Below are 15,016 nucleotides of genomic sequence, written 5' to 3' on the forward strand. Positions count from 1 at the left end.
AAATTATAATAATAAGATGATAATTTTAAATTTTATGTGAACAAACCAAACTTTATTAACGCAAATTGATAAGCTGACACCCACAATGACGCAAATTGCCATGCATCTGAGCTCAAGCCTCCATCGACATTAAAGTCTTCTTCTTTTTCTTTTTCTTTTTTTAAAACTTCTGAGCCAAAGTTAGGTGAATGGAACATTCGAATTCAATTTTTATTTTATTTATTTTACTAATATTTCATTTTTCACTGCAGCATTAAAATATTTTATCTATTAAAATAATATGAATGTGTATAATTTTTTAATAACAAATAAATATTTAAATTATAATTAGAATTTAAATAAATAAAAATGTCAAAATCAATATTTTAATACAATAGTGATAGATTTAAAGGGTTTGTTATTTGGTATTATTAAAAAATGACTAGTTAAATTTATAAAAATAAAATTTTTAATTAAATTTTGATCAAATTTTGTTGAGTCTACTATTAGTATTCTTATTTAAAATAAAAAATAAAAGTCTCTAAGTGGGCCAGCATCACAAAACATTCAATTTGAAATTCATGGACTTTTTAAAAGAAAAAAAAAATTGTAAAATACATTTTATAATACTGAAATATATAGCTACAATAATGTTACAACATAATTTTACTCAACTCTTTAATGAAATGTTATTTGTAATGAGTTTGAGTTTAAAAGATAATAATAACTTAGTAGGAGATTGTAGAATAGTTGTAATAATATACTTAATATAATAATTTGTCACGCTAGCATAAAAATATTTTAATAAAAACGATTTGTACAAATCTTTTGAAAAAAAGGAAATCATCCAGAAAAAGTCACTTTTTAAAAGATGTGTTCTACTTTTCAAGTATGAATTGAGAAGTGATCTCTCGTCTCATTTCGATTGATTTTATTATAATAAATTTTTTAAAATTTTACATAAAATATAATAAATAATTTAATTTTTTTAATTTTAAAATAATATTAACATTAAAAAATAATATTTTATTTAATTTTTAACTTTCATTTTAACTCATCATAGTTTAATTCACTATACAAATTTTGGACGCTCTAAATGTTTATTTAACATTACTTACATTTATGTTAAAAAGAAAATTAAAGAAAAATACTCGCGTTTAAATTATTATGATGTTATTCACTTGCTTCATTTTTTATTTTTTATTTTTTCATTCATTCTCCCAAAACTCATCTCCTAAGATTCTCAATCTGTTGACCAGAGGGGGATGGGACCATATTTCCCTTCAGTACTTTTTGACGCTGTCCACCGACTTTTGTTTGGTCTTTCTTTTTATTTTTAAAAAATGAAAAAATCTAACAATAAATATAATTATACATTAATACGTACATTAATATAATATAATTAGTTAAAAAGTAAATTTTATTAAAAATAATACTAATTTAAATTTTAAATATTAAAAAATTAATATTAATATATAAATTAATATGCGACTTTACTTGTATATAGTAAAACTCTTAAAAAATAATACAAAAATAAGCTGATCTACTAATATTTTACCACCTTTGACTGGCAGGCGTGGCTCCACAATACGCCCCAACTATCGATCTGTTGGCTTCTGGAAGAATCCTGTGACTCATGTCCATTTAAGTAGTACATGACTCTTACCTGCCACCTCGTCATAGTGCATTTTTTGCCGTCATGTGCGGCAGAAATGGGATCAACGACCTTATATCTTATGGATTCAACAAACATCTTATCACCAGAAATTGAGCCTAATTACTGCATGCCTTTATTGCCATTGACGATTATTCTCGACATATCGAACCATTTACCGAACTCTATTTTTTTTTGTTACCGCTTATCCTAACTAAACATCGTAAGAAATAGGAAGTGGACATTTCTTTCAACCAAAAGACTAGAAATTTGCAGCACAACACAACTGTTAGTCATAGTAGCGTTGCAATCCATTTATCAAGCTCCAAAAAAAACACTTTAAGCGACTTTCCCTTGTATGGGTAGGAGCTATTGGCTTAAAATCCTGTTTTGTTTTTCTTTTCTCGTACTGTATTAGCTGGTTTGAAGATAATTATTGGAGCCTCCCATCTTTTAGACTCTTATATCTCGTAAATGTCTAAAGATTATCAAAAAAGATACAATCAAAGGTCAAATACGGGCAAATTAATTAGGGGAAAAGTGTTTCAAAAGATCAAATTGTCGAGAAAATGTTGACTTTTCTTAGCAGGTCATATCTGCAGTAGTGATTGGTTGATAGTTTTTCAATTGCTCAAATGTGAATAAGATGATGAATGTATTAGATTCTACTACATATCATATCTTAAGCTGGAAACTCTGAAATTATTTCGAAAGTTTCATGTCCTAACTTAATGTTGAGAAATTATTCATTGGAAGAAGACCGTTACATCATATATATTCATATATAGGTGTAGTTGGTCCCCTTCTACACCAACCCAAATATTCCTAATTGTTCCAACTTTTCACCGCTTGAAGTGACCCGACACTGGGAAATTGGATTATTTTCTGTTCTATTAAACACAAACCTAACGAAAGACATTTATAAGGTTCGTAGCCAAGCAATAAGCAGAATAATATTCCTCACCTGCCTTCACATTTGACGGAAAAATATATATTGGAGCACTTCTCTTAAAAGTTTTAATTGATGAGATGAAAATGATAGATTTAATTATTTGTATTATATTATTGACATTTATGTTCACGATTATCTTTCAATGATTAAGCTTAATACGAGAAATATTTAATTAAATAGAATGAAATAAAAAGTCAGATTTTAAATTCTAAACTCATGTTTTGATATCATATAAAATCAATGCAATATTTCTTGTTGGGGATCCATCTCTTCGAACAGTAGAAGTAGAGTTGGGCTGCTTGGTTTTCGGTTTTTGAAAAAGGTTGCACGTGCAGAAGTGGATCCACCAAAGGCCACACGTGTGATTTCACCATTTTCAAGTTTTAATATACATGCTTTTAAATAGTCACTACCCAGCCCCAACATTATGATTTATGCCTTGATACAGACAACCTGGCCCATTGAGAGCCCCAAGCAGGCCTACCAGAATTTTCAGCTTCACCTGAGATTGAAATGATGACAAACAATTAGAAACATGCAATTTCATAATCAAAGGTTCACCTAATCACCCTTGTGGTAATTAAGCAGGAGACCCCAAAATTTAACATACCATACAAAACAATAATGCTATGAAATGTCAACAAGTTTTACTAATTAGTATTACTATTTTTTTTTTTCCATGGAATAATCATAAGTACTAAATGTAATAACAATGAAAAATGATACCATTCATTTTGAGAAAAAGTAGATAAAATGAAACCTATTTGAAAAAAATTTTTTTTTTTTTAATAATTGAATTTCACTTTTTTCGAAATGAATGCGCGAGACTTATATATTCTTATAGCATTACTCATTAAGAATAAAGCACCATATTCATCTCAAGTTGCACTGACTAGACATTGAAAAATTAATAGATAAGAAAAAAGAAATTTACAACATTTGCTGATTAGTTCCTAATTAAAATTCTAGGTGATATTGGTTAGAACTTGATGAGATTCTGCAGAATATAATATGTTCGGAAAATCATAAGGTTTAACAAGGTTCTGCAAAGTTGATAGCGAGTTCCATGATGAAGAGTTAAAGTGAGATTCGGATTAGTGTTTGAATTAGAAATTACTAAGGGGAAAAAAAGAAAAAAAGAAGAAGTCACAGCTGTAAGAAAAGAAAGCCCTGACCCCCCACATACTGTACTGGCCAAAGCTTGCCACCAAAGAGATGATGAATGGCACTGGACATGCAAAGGATGCAGATGAAAAAGAAAGCAGATGAAAAAGAATAAAAGCAAAAATAAATAAATAAATAAAAATGCCTTGATGGTTCTCGAAATGTAGGCAATGTTTAAGACATGCCATCATTGCTGCTTCCTTATGCTTTTACTTTTGCAAATCCATCAAAAACAAATTGACAAAATCATATTTTTAACACAAACCTGAACTCAGAAGATTGTCATATATACAGCTCCTGAGTGAGCTTGAGTTATCCCCATGGCGACTTCACCTGAACCCAGGTCCGAAAACCCAATTGATTTTCGTGCCCCGCCTCCCTCTCCGGTAGCCTCCGGACGCCGATCGACTGTCACCAATGATGACATCCTCACCGAATTCCTCCACCACTCCCTTCGTGTCCCCGACCTCATCTTGCCCCATAAGGTCTTTCCCCGCCAAAAATTCATTGAAAGTCCCCCAGTGATTGATTTACAATCCTTGACTTCCAAGGAAAGTGATTCAATACCCAAGATTCTGGATTCTATATCCGGAATTGGGTGCTTTCAGCTGGTGAACTACGGAATTCCGCCTGAAAGTATGAGTGCCGCATTGGCTGCCGCCACTGGCATTTTCCATGTCCCACCAGAAAAGAAGGCGGCGGCGACGAGGTCGTTGGAAAGGCCATACGGCTTTGAAGAAGGTCATGAAGAGGAGGGCGAGAGTGAGTTGAGTGAAGAGTTTGTATGGTGTAGAGATGAAGCTTTGAAGTTGGAAATGGAGGGAGTCTGGCCAGCAGGATATTCAAATTTCAGGTACTTCCTAACTACCTCGTCTTGAACGTGTTTGGCATTTGTAGGCATTGTTTTTTGGCCGTAATTTTTGCCTATGGTCAGTGTCGTTAATGAAATTTATTTTCCATATTATGGGAATAATTTTGCATTGAGTTTCTAGTAGCAGATTCATAGTAATAATATTTTAAAAAATGTATGTAATTATTTTGTAAGAAATTAAACAAACAATACGATAGAGCTAGTACAAAAATTGTATGAAGTCTGCTCGAAGTGAAAGGAAATAAGAAAAGGTACATAAAGGAAACAACATGATTTGCATTTCTTCAGCTTCAAGAACATTGTGCAATCAGTATCTTCATGGATTCAGTGTTTAGCATTGATGCGCACACATATAATCATTAATCCTCAAGATGTTTTTCAACCAATTATATATGGAACCTGCATATCTCATGCCAAAGTTCTTTGTAATGATCTGCAGCGAGAAAATGGAAGCCCTGATGTTTGAGATAGAGAAGGTTGCTGAGAAAATTCTATTGGCCCTCTGGGAAAGTTTTCTAAGAAAACCAATATACGAAAATGAAATGACACAACAACAAGAACTTGGGTCATCAGTGTGTTGTCTCTACAAGCATAGCAAGAATGTACCAGCCGACAAGTGGTATGATGTGATCAGGATGCTAATAAGGGGTACCGATTTATCCCATTCCTTGTGTCTGCATTTATGTGATGGGTCTTCAGAGTTTCACGTCTACTCCAAGAAAGGTTGGGTTTCTTTTATCCCAGAGAAAGGTGCCCTGATAATCACTGTTGGAGACCAAATCCAGGTACAATATTTGGGCTCTATTTTCGCTTGGCTAAAGGCTAAAGTTGTAGATATTTAGTTATTAGTATGTCTGTGGAGCTTTGATTGGAACACAGACCAAGATTGGCCTACCATGCAACAAAAACCTTGCATGACATTGATTCATCTTTTGCTATGAAATATCGAGAAAAGCCATAATTTGAGCCGTTGACATAGCATAAACGCCATCTTTTCTAGGATTTACTCATATTTATATTCATGTTCTATTGCATTGATATAACGTTATATATTCATTAACATTGGAATTCGTTATTTAAAAAATAATTATTAATATAATGGTTGATGCATAATGCCACGATACTTTCCACACAGTAGTTTATGTGATCAAGCAGTAACATGATTATGATTAGCCACGGCCCACGACACAAACACACCATCATCATAAGAAAACACAAAACTTGTTTTGTATGATGTTTTGGTACCTCTAAAGGCATTTTCGGACAGCTGTATGGACGTGCGCTAATCATAGCATATATATAAAATAAATTCATCAAAGTTCATGGGGAAAATGATGGCAATTTGTACTAACCTCTCACTTTTTCTGTGTAAATCAACATCTGGATGATAAATCATACTTGCTTATTTTAATTAATTTCCTCCTCTTACAGGCATTAAGTGGTGGACACTACAAGCATGTGATAGGAAGACCAATCTTTAAAGATGAGAAAGATGACTGTATATCAATGGCTTTCCTCTGTTCCCCTCCTCCAACCACCAGTACTGCCAATGCTGCCGCCACCGCCACAACCAGCTGCTCAAAAACAAAGAGGGAAAAGACTATCTCGCTGAGTCAACAAGCCTTGGTGGCTTTGTTTTTGACTCTTATATACCAAATTTTCGTTTACGTTTCAAAGAAATTTTGATGTTTGTATCCAAAATGTGTTTACAATTATACATATATACTCTACTCCTTTGGTTGCACACACTGTTGTACAAATATTTGCAACCTAAACCATTAATATTAACTGCACCACCGTCCAAATCTCATCGTTGGAAATCTAAGCATGCAGTAAACAGAAACTCGTAGGAAAAAAAGAGAGGCTGTAATCATCCTCACTTCAGCTCTCATTCTATGTAATCTTCGATCCCAGGTGTATCAATAGGTTGATTAGAAAAGAGTTAACAGTATTTTTCAAGAGAATATCACGTGTTTTAGGCAAAAAATATCGATAATTTTATACTTTTCATCTCAAATAACAAAGTTTTCACTTTCTATCTTCTAGTAAAATCTAAGCATTAAAAACAGCTCGTGTCATGTGACCAATTTTTTAAATCATCTTAATGATCAAATCTTAATTTTTAATTAAAAATATAGATAACTCATATTGAAATTATTTATTACATATTATACAAAATAAAAAATATATAGTAACTTGTGGATGCCATTATTAGTAGTATTAATTTTCTTTTTGTTTGGACGAAACCAATTAGAAGGGAGAGTATATCAAGGGCTATTACAATGAAAGTCTAGTCGCTGGTAAAGAAGAGGCCCAAAGACCAAACAACTCGTCTCGCTTGTGGGCTTGCTTCTACTGGGTTGGGTTGCATCAACTTCCGAAACTGCACCACACGGGTGGGCCGACCAGACTTTGATTATAATTGGGACTTTTTTTTTTTATTTTTTGGTTGTAATTATGCTGCTGCACGAGGAAAGAACTTCATGGGAATTGGATTATGGGTTCTGCTAGCGGTCGCCCAGCTCTGAGCTCTTATTGCTGGACATGGCCCTAGTCCATTCTCTTTTTCTTTTTCTTTTTAATTTTTTTACAATATATTAAAAAACATAAATGTACTAATAATAAGTTTTTTAAATATTTAAAAAATATAAAATAAAATACAAGCGGTCAAATTCAGAAAACAAATCGAGACAAACTAACATTTATTGGATTATACTTTACCGGACTTATGCTAGGGCACATACTTTACCCATATGGCCGGTTTGAGGAGGTTACGGCCGGCCGGTTTTTGTACACCACTAGTTAATAGACAGTAGGAGTAAAAATCCACACGTAGTCGTTCTTGGAATGCTAGCGTGGCAAGTTCTAACTGGTCATTAATAAAAGAAATATTTTTTACAGTCGGGAAATGCAGTCGATGCGCAATCAGCTATAAAAAAAATTAATACGGGACCTATATGAAAAAAAAAATTATTTTTATAACTTTTTATAATTCATGTGAGTCTTCTTGAATATAAAAAAAAAAAAATTATAATTTTTTTTATTCATTTTATACAGTCGACTGCACGCCGACTGCATGTGGCAACTGTATGTATTATAACTGCATTAATAAAGCACCAATATGACGTACGAGAGAATCAGAGGACACAGAACCTCGACAAAGTCGAAATCCTAAAACCCCCCGAGAGAGAAACAAAAACCTAGTAGAAACTACTGACATAGAGTGACATTCCGCCCTATCCGTCCCTGTTTCCGTCAATTGATTCTCTCTGCGCAATGGACTGGTTTAAGCGAGAAGATTCCGATGATTCCTGCTCTGAATTCACTCTTGCTGAGGTAATCCATCTGCCTCTTGCGGTATCCCCTCGTGGGTTCGTCATTTTGCAGTTTAATCTAGGAAATTTAACGACTTAGCTGTGAACGTATTCTTTGATTTTTTTCTTCTGTGTTTCGAAATGCGATTTTTTATAATGGGTCCCTCACTCATATGGTATTGTGGGTTGGCCAATTCTTTTTTGTATCCTAACTATCTAAGCTCATAAGTGTATGTATTGCTACCAAACTTTAAAATTTAGTGTTGCTCATTTCGTTAACGAGAGTGTTTAAGAATTCCAATGGAGGAACTACAATCGATGATGTAGCTTGGTGTAGAGTCGATCTGTTGCTTTGTCTACACTGCATTAGTGTGCATTTGTGCTCGCTATATACCAGTGGCAATATCACGGTTGCAGATTTTATTTTTTCGAGATTATGATGGCATTTTTGCAAGTAATGCATCTGCAACTCCAAAAGAGGGGGGAAAAGGGAATGTGGAGGATGAAACCTCGAAAGTGTACCAATATCAATTATTATTGCATCCAAGGTTTCAGTTTACTTCTAGTCTCAGTCTGTAAAATGCTGTCAATTTTTTTATCATGGGACTTGTTTTCTACAGCACCATCTGACTTTTGTTTGCACATTGGACATGGTGAACAAACACAACAGTCAACAACAAACGACATCCTTACCTCTTCTAAGGATATGATTTAGCATGTTGTATGGATTTTTATATACAGTGGTCTAATTCTGCTTTCCGAAGGGAAATTGACGGTTTACGTTTCTATTCACTTTGACATGCAACAAAGTTTCGAGTTTAGCTAATCATCTGAACAAATGTTTTTTTGAATTATATGTGTGTCTGCTGGAGCATCTTGTGAGATATGAAGAAATGGTTTTTGATGAAAAAACTAATGGACGCACAGTGCAATTTTGTATGCTATCATGGGTATGTTATGGTCATTCTACTAACCGATATATGATTGACCCATGTGGCCCACCTTCATAAATATTATCTTTCTTTTGAGGCTGAACCATTCAGGAAAAGAGAGGATCTACTGTGAATGTATTTTTGGTTGATCTAAGCTTTCTAGTGCATGAAAATAGTCAGTGTGTGTGTGTGTGTAACATTCTTTTAGACTTGTAATAAGCATGGTCCTTCATTTATAAAAAAAAAAATGAAAAAAGCATGGTCCTTCATTTTGCCCTGATATATGGCACCCTTAGCTCAATTGTCGATTTCAACCCTGATAGATGGAATATATTGTGTTCTTTTAATTTGCATTTTATGTTTCATATTACCATCACGCAGCTCTATTTTGCCTAGCTTCTACAATGATTATTATTTTGTGTTCTTTTACAGATTAGAGAAATGGAAAAAATATTTAAGGGGGTAGGAGAACAATCACTGGGTCCAGAGTTTTTCCAAGATATTGCAACCAGTTTTAGGTGAAATTCATTTCATTCATATCCTATCCCTAGTGTAAATGAGTGAAACCCTTTTTCACAGTTATATCCACATTGTGCTTCCTTAAAACGGGCTTTAACTAATCATCATATCCTATGTTTCTCTTCCTTGACCTACTTTATCACTGCAGTTCCTCAGCAAGTCGTGCTGGAAAATCTATCATTAAATGGGAGCAGGTTTTTATGTTTCTTTTCTCATCCAAACTCTATTGTCTTCTTTCCATTTGAAGGTGTTGTAACTGTTTCTTGTCCTAGTTTTGTTGTAGGTGGAAAGTTGGTTCCAGAATAAACAAGAGCAGCCGCTAGCTAAATTCACTCCCTCACATGGTGTCGTGGAATTATTTGTTGATACCCCGGATGCATCTATTTCGAGCAATGCACCTGAAAGTTCTCCAAGTCCTAAAGGTGAATTTTGTTTGTCAGCATGGGTGGAACTGTTGACAAAGTAGTTTAGGGTATTTTCCGTTGAATGAATTTCTATGGAATTTGAAATTCAGTGCTCATTTAGTGGTTTCATACAAATAAATTTTCAGAAAAAAGGTCATTTGATTTGTAAAAGAAGTAAATGCAAATTTGTCTGCTTAAAAGCTCACCAAAAAGTTTTCATGGATGTTGCTTCAGGGTTGGCATTTAAAGATGAGGTTGCTATGGCTTCATGCTTGATAATCCCAACACCTTTTACAATTTTAATCCTGTAATTTTTTTTTTTTTTTTGTTGCTATTACATGGTTGCATAAACTGGCGGGCCCCAATTTACGAACTATTTGTTTGCTTATACTCACAGGCTTACTGGTTTACTTTTGTGTGATGTGTAAGTCACAGTCTGACTTACTATGTCGGTTGTGTACTTGTGTAATTGATATCCCAATTCATTTACAAATGGATTGCATGGGTTCAGTTTCCAATATCTCTTATCTAGATTATACTCAGAATCTTCGCTGCCTATTCATAATCGACTGTGAATATTATATCATTTTCTTTTGTTGTAACAAACTCTTGTTTGTTTTAACCTTGTTCATTCATATCAATAATATTTATCTCTTACTTATAAAAAAAAAAAGAATTCCTCCATGTCTTGTCCAGTATTGTGGAGTGATTATTCTGCTACCTTTTCTTACTTGATAACCATTTGAGATGATTGTTTTGTGGCAATTTGTAGTGTAACATATTTTTGGCAATTTCAGTTGTAATTATGCTATGTTATCCTCATGTGAAGCCATGGAGGTGTACCATGATTCCAAAACCCAACCATTTTGCTTATTATGGTAAGGCTGAAATCTTGCATGCAATTTAATCCAATTTCAATACAGGTACAGGGACCACAGATCTATCAGAGTTGTCATTTGAAGCAAAATCATCGAAAGATGATGCATGGTGAGAATGTGTCTAATAATTGAGAAAATTCAAAGTGTTCTATATAAATGCCATATTTGGTTTTGAGCTATTTTAACTAGTTGCTTTAAGTTATATATGCCTTCTATTATTGTTTGTGTATACTTATCAAAAAATAATAATAATAATATTGTTTGTGTATGGAATGCTTGTAAACCTGAGGCATTTCCAAGCTCCCCAGGGAGATGAGACCCGCAAAGAATGTGGGTATAGCTACTTTTATGTCTGGGCATATGATGATTGTCCAATCTGATTACAATTAAGTTGTAAAAAGGAGTGTATCCTCTTCATCAACCAGGTTACAGCTCACATTATTTTGTCTAAATATGTTGAGAAAGTTTACTGGCTTGGTTTGAAGTTTGCAATTTTCTTGGTCTTTTTCCCTCTAATATGCCCCACTTGAAATAATCGAATTGGCCAAGGTTGGTCGTACGGGTTTCCTTGGGATATTTCAGCTCAAATTGAGAGCAACCGAGGCCACTTGTAAATTATAAGACAAAGCATAAACAGGATAATGTGCTAGAGATGACTTTTCAATTAACCAAGACTTGTCTGTTACATGTTGTTAGAGGACATGGTTGTAATTAGTGTAACTTATGAGGGTATAATTGTCATTTGCATGTAGGTATATGCTGTTAAACATCAATGAATAACAAGTAGTATTCTCTCTCTATCTTCGACTACACATGTAAAGGAAGCCATTAGTTCCGTGTCTTTCAAAATTTGAAATTTTAGCTTAGGAAATATGGGCACAGAATCGGGCTTCTTTTTTTAAGACAAGCATGTTGTCCATTGGTAGTTAGGTTTGTCCTTGACTTCTATAATAGTTATGTTGGAGTCAAGCTGCTGCTGTTCCGACTTTGGTCTCTTGAAGACATTATGAAATTACATGAGACTATGTGAAGTAATTACATCAAGATGACATGATGAATGGAATAGACTATTGTATTGCATCTTCATAACATATCCACACCTATAATCTTTGATGACAGTTGAGGGAAAAAAAAATTTTTTTGAATCATAATATTAATTTTATAACTAAACAGAAGACCAAGAAAGTAAGCACTAAGGACCGAATGGTTTTTGTTAAATGTTGGACTCTGAATTTTTGGATCATTTAGAAAATCAATTCAAGGGCCACAAAACTTTTGACTTTAATTAACTGGCCTTGCTAGGCCGTGTATCTTTCTCGGTATATCCAAATAAAGGTAGGAGCATAAATTGAAACTTTCTGAAGATACAAATAACAGAGCTCTGTTAGAACGTTTCTGTCCATACAATGTCTGCTTCAATGATGGGGTACAATTTTATTGGAGTTTGATGTACTTTATTTGTTTTTTTTTTATTTTTTCAGTTGCATGATAGTTTGTATTTATTAACCATATATGGTTAGGAATCATTACCAATTTCAACCTCCACTCGCCCTAACCCCAAACTTTGAGGTTTGACCCTTTTCTATATTGCTTGAAGTTAATGACATCTCTTATTATACTTTCAAGTGTGTGGTTTTCAATAGACTAAATGATCTTCAAGATAGTTTTCTGATGTACAATCGCTGCCTCTATTTTAGGATTGTATGTTGACTTTTAATTAATTCAGACTAAATGTTGTTGATGTTCAAAGTTTAAACGCTTGATGAAAATTGGAAAAGATTAAAGTGGTAGTGTTCCTCAGATTACCAGTTCCATGATCTTATGATATAAACTTACCACATCTTAGAAACTCACAAATTTATGTTTACGTTAAGGATGGAAATCGGTTCCTTAATGTATAACCTTAGTTGTGAATATTGTAATCTTCTTTTCAATTGAGTGGTAAATGAAATATTTCTATCGCATTCCAGGTACGATGTTGCTTCATTTCAGAGTTACAGATTTATTAGCTCAGGCGAACTTGTAAGATTCATCATCAGTTTTATTATTGATTAAGTACTTTTGGGCATTACAATTTTCTTCATGTTAGGGCCTTGTCTATGTTAATATTGTGAAGGAAAAGACAAAAAAATAAGAGTAATGCTACATACAGTCATGGAATGCACAAGCGTTGTGCAGTCGCTTTGAAAAAGAGTGGAGTTCACTATTAAAAGATTAATTTCTTTTCATGTATATCCCGTATTTATTCATTTTTTTCAAAATGATTGCACGATACTTGCTCACTCATGACTGCAAGTATCATTTCTCAAAAAATATTGTGAAGGAAAAGAATAACTTGCTCCATTGGGTGTGCCAAAAGAATGGCAACTACCTGTAGGAAATAGGAACCTGATGTGCACGGTCAGATTTCAGGAATCATCTTGGCAACAAGCTGTTACACTTTGGATTATAATGGCATCAAGGAAATTTTCTGGTTATTTACTGTTCATCACTCTCACACTGTATATCACTATTAGCAAAATAAAAATACTAGGGTAAGAAAATGATTTTTAAGAAATGCTTCATATTCTGAAGAACACACATGGGCATGCTCTATCTGTACAACAAGGAGCTCTTGTTGGATTCCCCATTTTGTGTGGGTTCCATCATTTCCTCAAAAAATCAATCTCTATGCTAAACTCTGACATAATACAGTGGGAGTGTTGTGATGCTGTCCAACAAAGAAAGATCACAATGCATGATATTGACCAACCTACATAAAATGTGTGGACTCATGTTTATACATTACAGGAAGTTCGTGTACGATTTGCTGGCTTTAATAATGATGAAGACGAGTGGATCAACGTGAAAAGGGGAGTGCGGGAGCGGTCTATTCCTTTGGAACCATCTGAGTGTGAGAAGGTGAAGGTTGGAGATCTTGTGTTGTGCTTCCAGGTAACCTTTTTCCTTTGTTTCCGTTGTGTGTGTGTGTTTGTTTTGTTATAATATTTAAAATTTGATATGTCCATTAAGCTGGAAAAATCATGCATTTGAGATGTTAAGTGTTCTTATCTTTCAACGTCTTATTCAAACATTCAGGAAAGAGATGATCATGCAGTTTACTGCGATGCCTATATTGTGGAAATCCAAAGGATGCCACATGACATAAACTGCTGCAGGTGCATCTTCGTTGTCCGCTATGACCACGATTACACTGAGGTAATGCAGGACGCATGAATTCTCTCTCTCTCTCTCTCTCTCTCTCTCTCTCTCTCTCTCTCTCTCTCTCTCTCTCTCTCATATTTGCATAGATTTGTGACGCATTGAACATTGTTTTTGCATATGTCCGGGTGTGTGAGACAATCAAAGGCAAATCCTTTTAGCATGTGACGATTGCAGTTCAGAAGTTCCAAAAGCATTGACATTTCATGCTGCCTGATTTCCCAGGAAAAAGTTCAGCTGGAGAGGATATGTTCCAGGCCTAAAGATTATTCAGGGTCCGGTTCTGATGTTCAGACAGGGCTCACACAATATCATTCAGGGCTCAGCTTTGATATACCAGCTGGAGTCAAATTTCCTTTTTAACCTACGTTATCCAATGCTCCAATTATTACCATTTCCATTAATTGTAAATTGTACCTATGTATTAAGTACATGACCTCTGAGAACTTGCGTTTCGACATTGCAAGTAGTGGTCAAAAAACAATGTCTGATCCTCAACCAGTTCCCCATGCTAGGCGTTGGCAATGTTTGAAAGTATTAATCATTAAAAATATCGACATAATCACACCATCACATTTTAAACTAACGGCTAATTAAGATAACGTAGGTGCATGTATTAATAATGCTTTGGCTTAATATATATATATATATTTTATACAAGGGGGTTGGTGGTTTCAAACTCAAGTTTTTCATTTGAAGAACCGGATCGTATGCCATCAGAATATTAGATTCTTGGCATGTTTTAGCTTAATTTGAGTATTCATAATCACACTAGAATTTAAAATTTACAAATCAAATAAATATTTATCTGATTGCATAGGGTATCATTTATGCCATAAACATATCTATTTTAGTGGGAAAAATGTTTGAACTCAAATTCTAGGAATCTAGACTTGGAGAGAAATGGATACAATATTTACCGAATAAGTTAATATTATCTATGTGATTTATTACAGGTTCGTATTCTATTTCTTTTCAACTCTAGACCTAAAAGTTTGAGTATGAACTTTAGAAGGTCCTAATTCAAATTAATACTTAGTAATTAAGAATAATTTCTCCTCGTCTGTATTTGGGAAACTCTTCATTTATTTTTCAATTTTTAATTTGTGTTGGTTTCCTAGTTTCAGAAAGAGGAGTACTTCAGTCAT

The 15,016-nt window shown here is 33.9% G+C and overlaps 2 protein-coding genes across 3 annotated transcripts; both read left to right on the top strand.

Annotated features, from left to right (window-relative positions):
• The first annotated feature begins 4,005 nt into the window (after positions 1-4,005).
• Positions 4,006-6,364, top strand: LOC122282011 (1-aminocyclopropane-1-carboxylate oxidase-like). Its single transcript, XM_043093921.1, has 3 exons — positions 4,006-4,602; positions 5,060-5,405; positions 6,052-6,364. The coding sequence occupies exons 1-3, from the start codon at positions 4,070-4,072 to the stop codon at positions 6,304-6,306; spliced, it is 1,134 nt and encodes a 377-aa protein (XP_042949855.1). The 5' UTR covers positions 4,006-4,069; the 3' UTR covers positions 6,307-6,364.
• A 1,379-nt stretch (positions 6,365-7,743) lies between these two features.
• Positions 7,744-14,377, top strand: LOC122282022 (protein SAWADEE HOMEODOMAIN HOMOLOG 1). 2 transcript variants are annotated; one of them, XM_043093938.1, is made up of 9 exons: positions 7,744-7,956; positions 9,299-9,384; positions 9,534-9,579; positions 9,669-9,807; positions 10,713-10,776; positions 12,638-12,689; positions 13,458-13,601; positions 13,746-13,865; positions 13,997-14,231. In XM_043093938.1, the coding sequence occupies exons 1-9, from the start codon at positions 7,897-7,899 to the stop codon at positions 14,027-14,029; spliced, it is 744 nt and encodes a 247-aa protein (XP_042949872.1). In that variant the 5' UTR covers positions 7,744-7,896; the 3' UTR covers positions 14,030-14,231. The 2 variants fall into 2 exon arrangements, with proteins under 2 accessions (XP_042949872.1, XP_042949865.1); XM_043093931.1 differs by having other exon boundaries at positions 7,745-7,956; positions 14,094-14,377.
• The last annotated feature ends 639 nt before the right edge of the window (positions 14,378-15,016 follow it).

Source organism: Carya illinoinensis, chromosome 1, assembly GCF_018687715.1.
Source record: "Carya illinoinensis cultivar Pawnee chromosome 1, C.illinoinensisPawnee_v1, whole genome shotgun sequence".
NCBI lineage: Eukaryota > Viridiplantae > Streptophyta > Magnoliopsida > Fagales > Juglandaceae > Carya > Carya illinoinensis.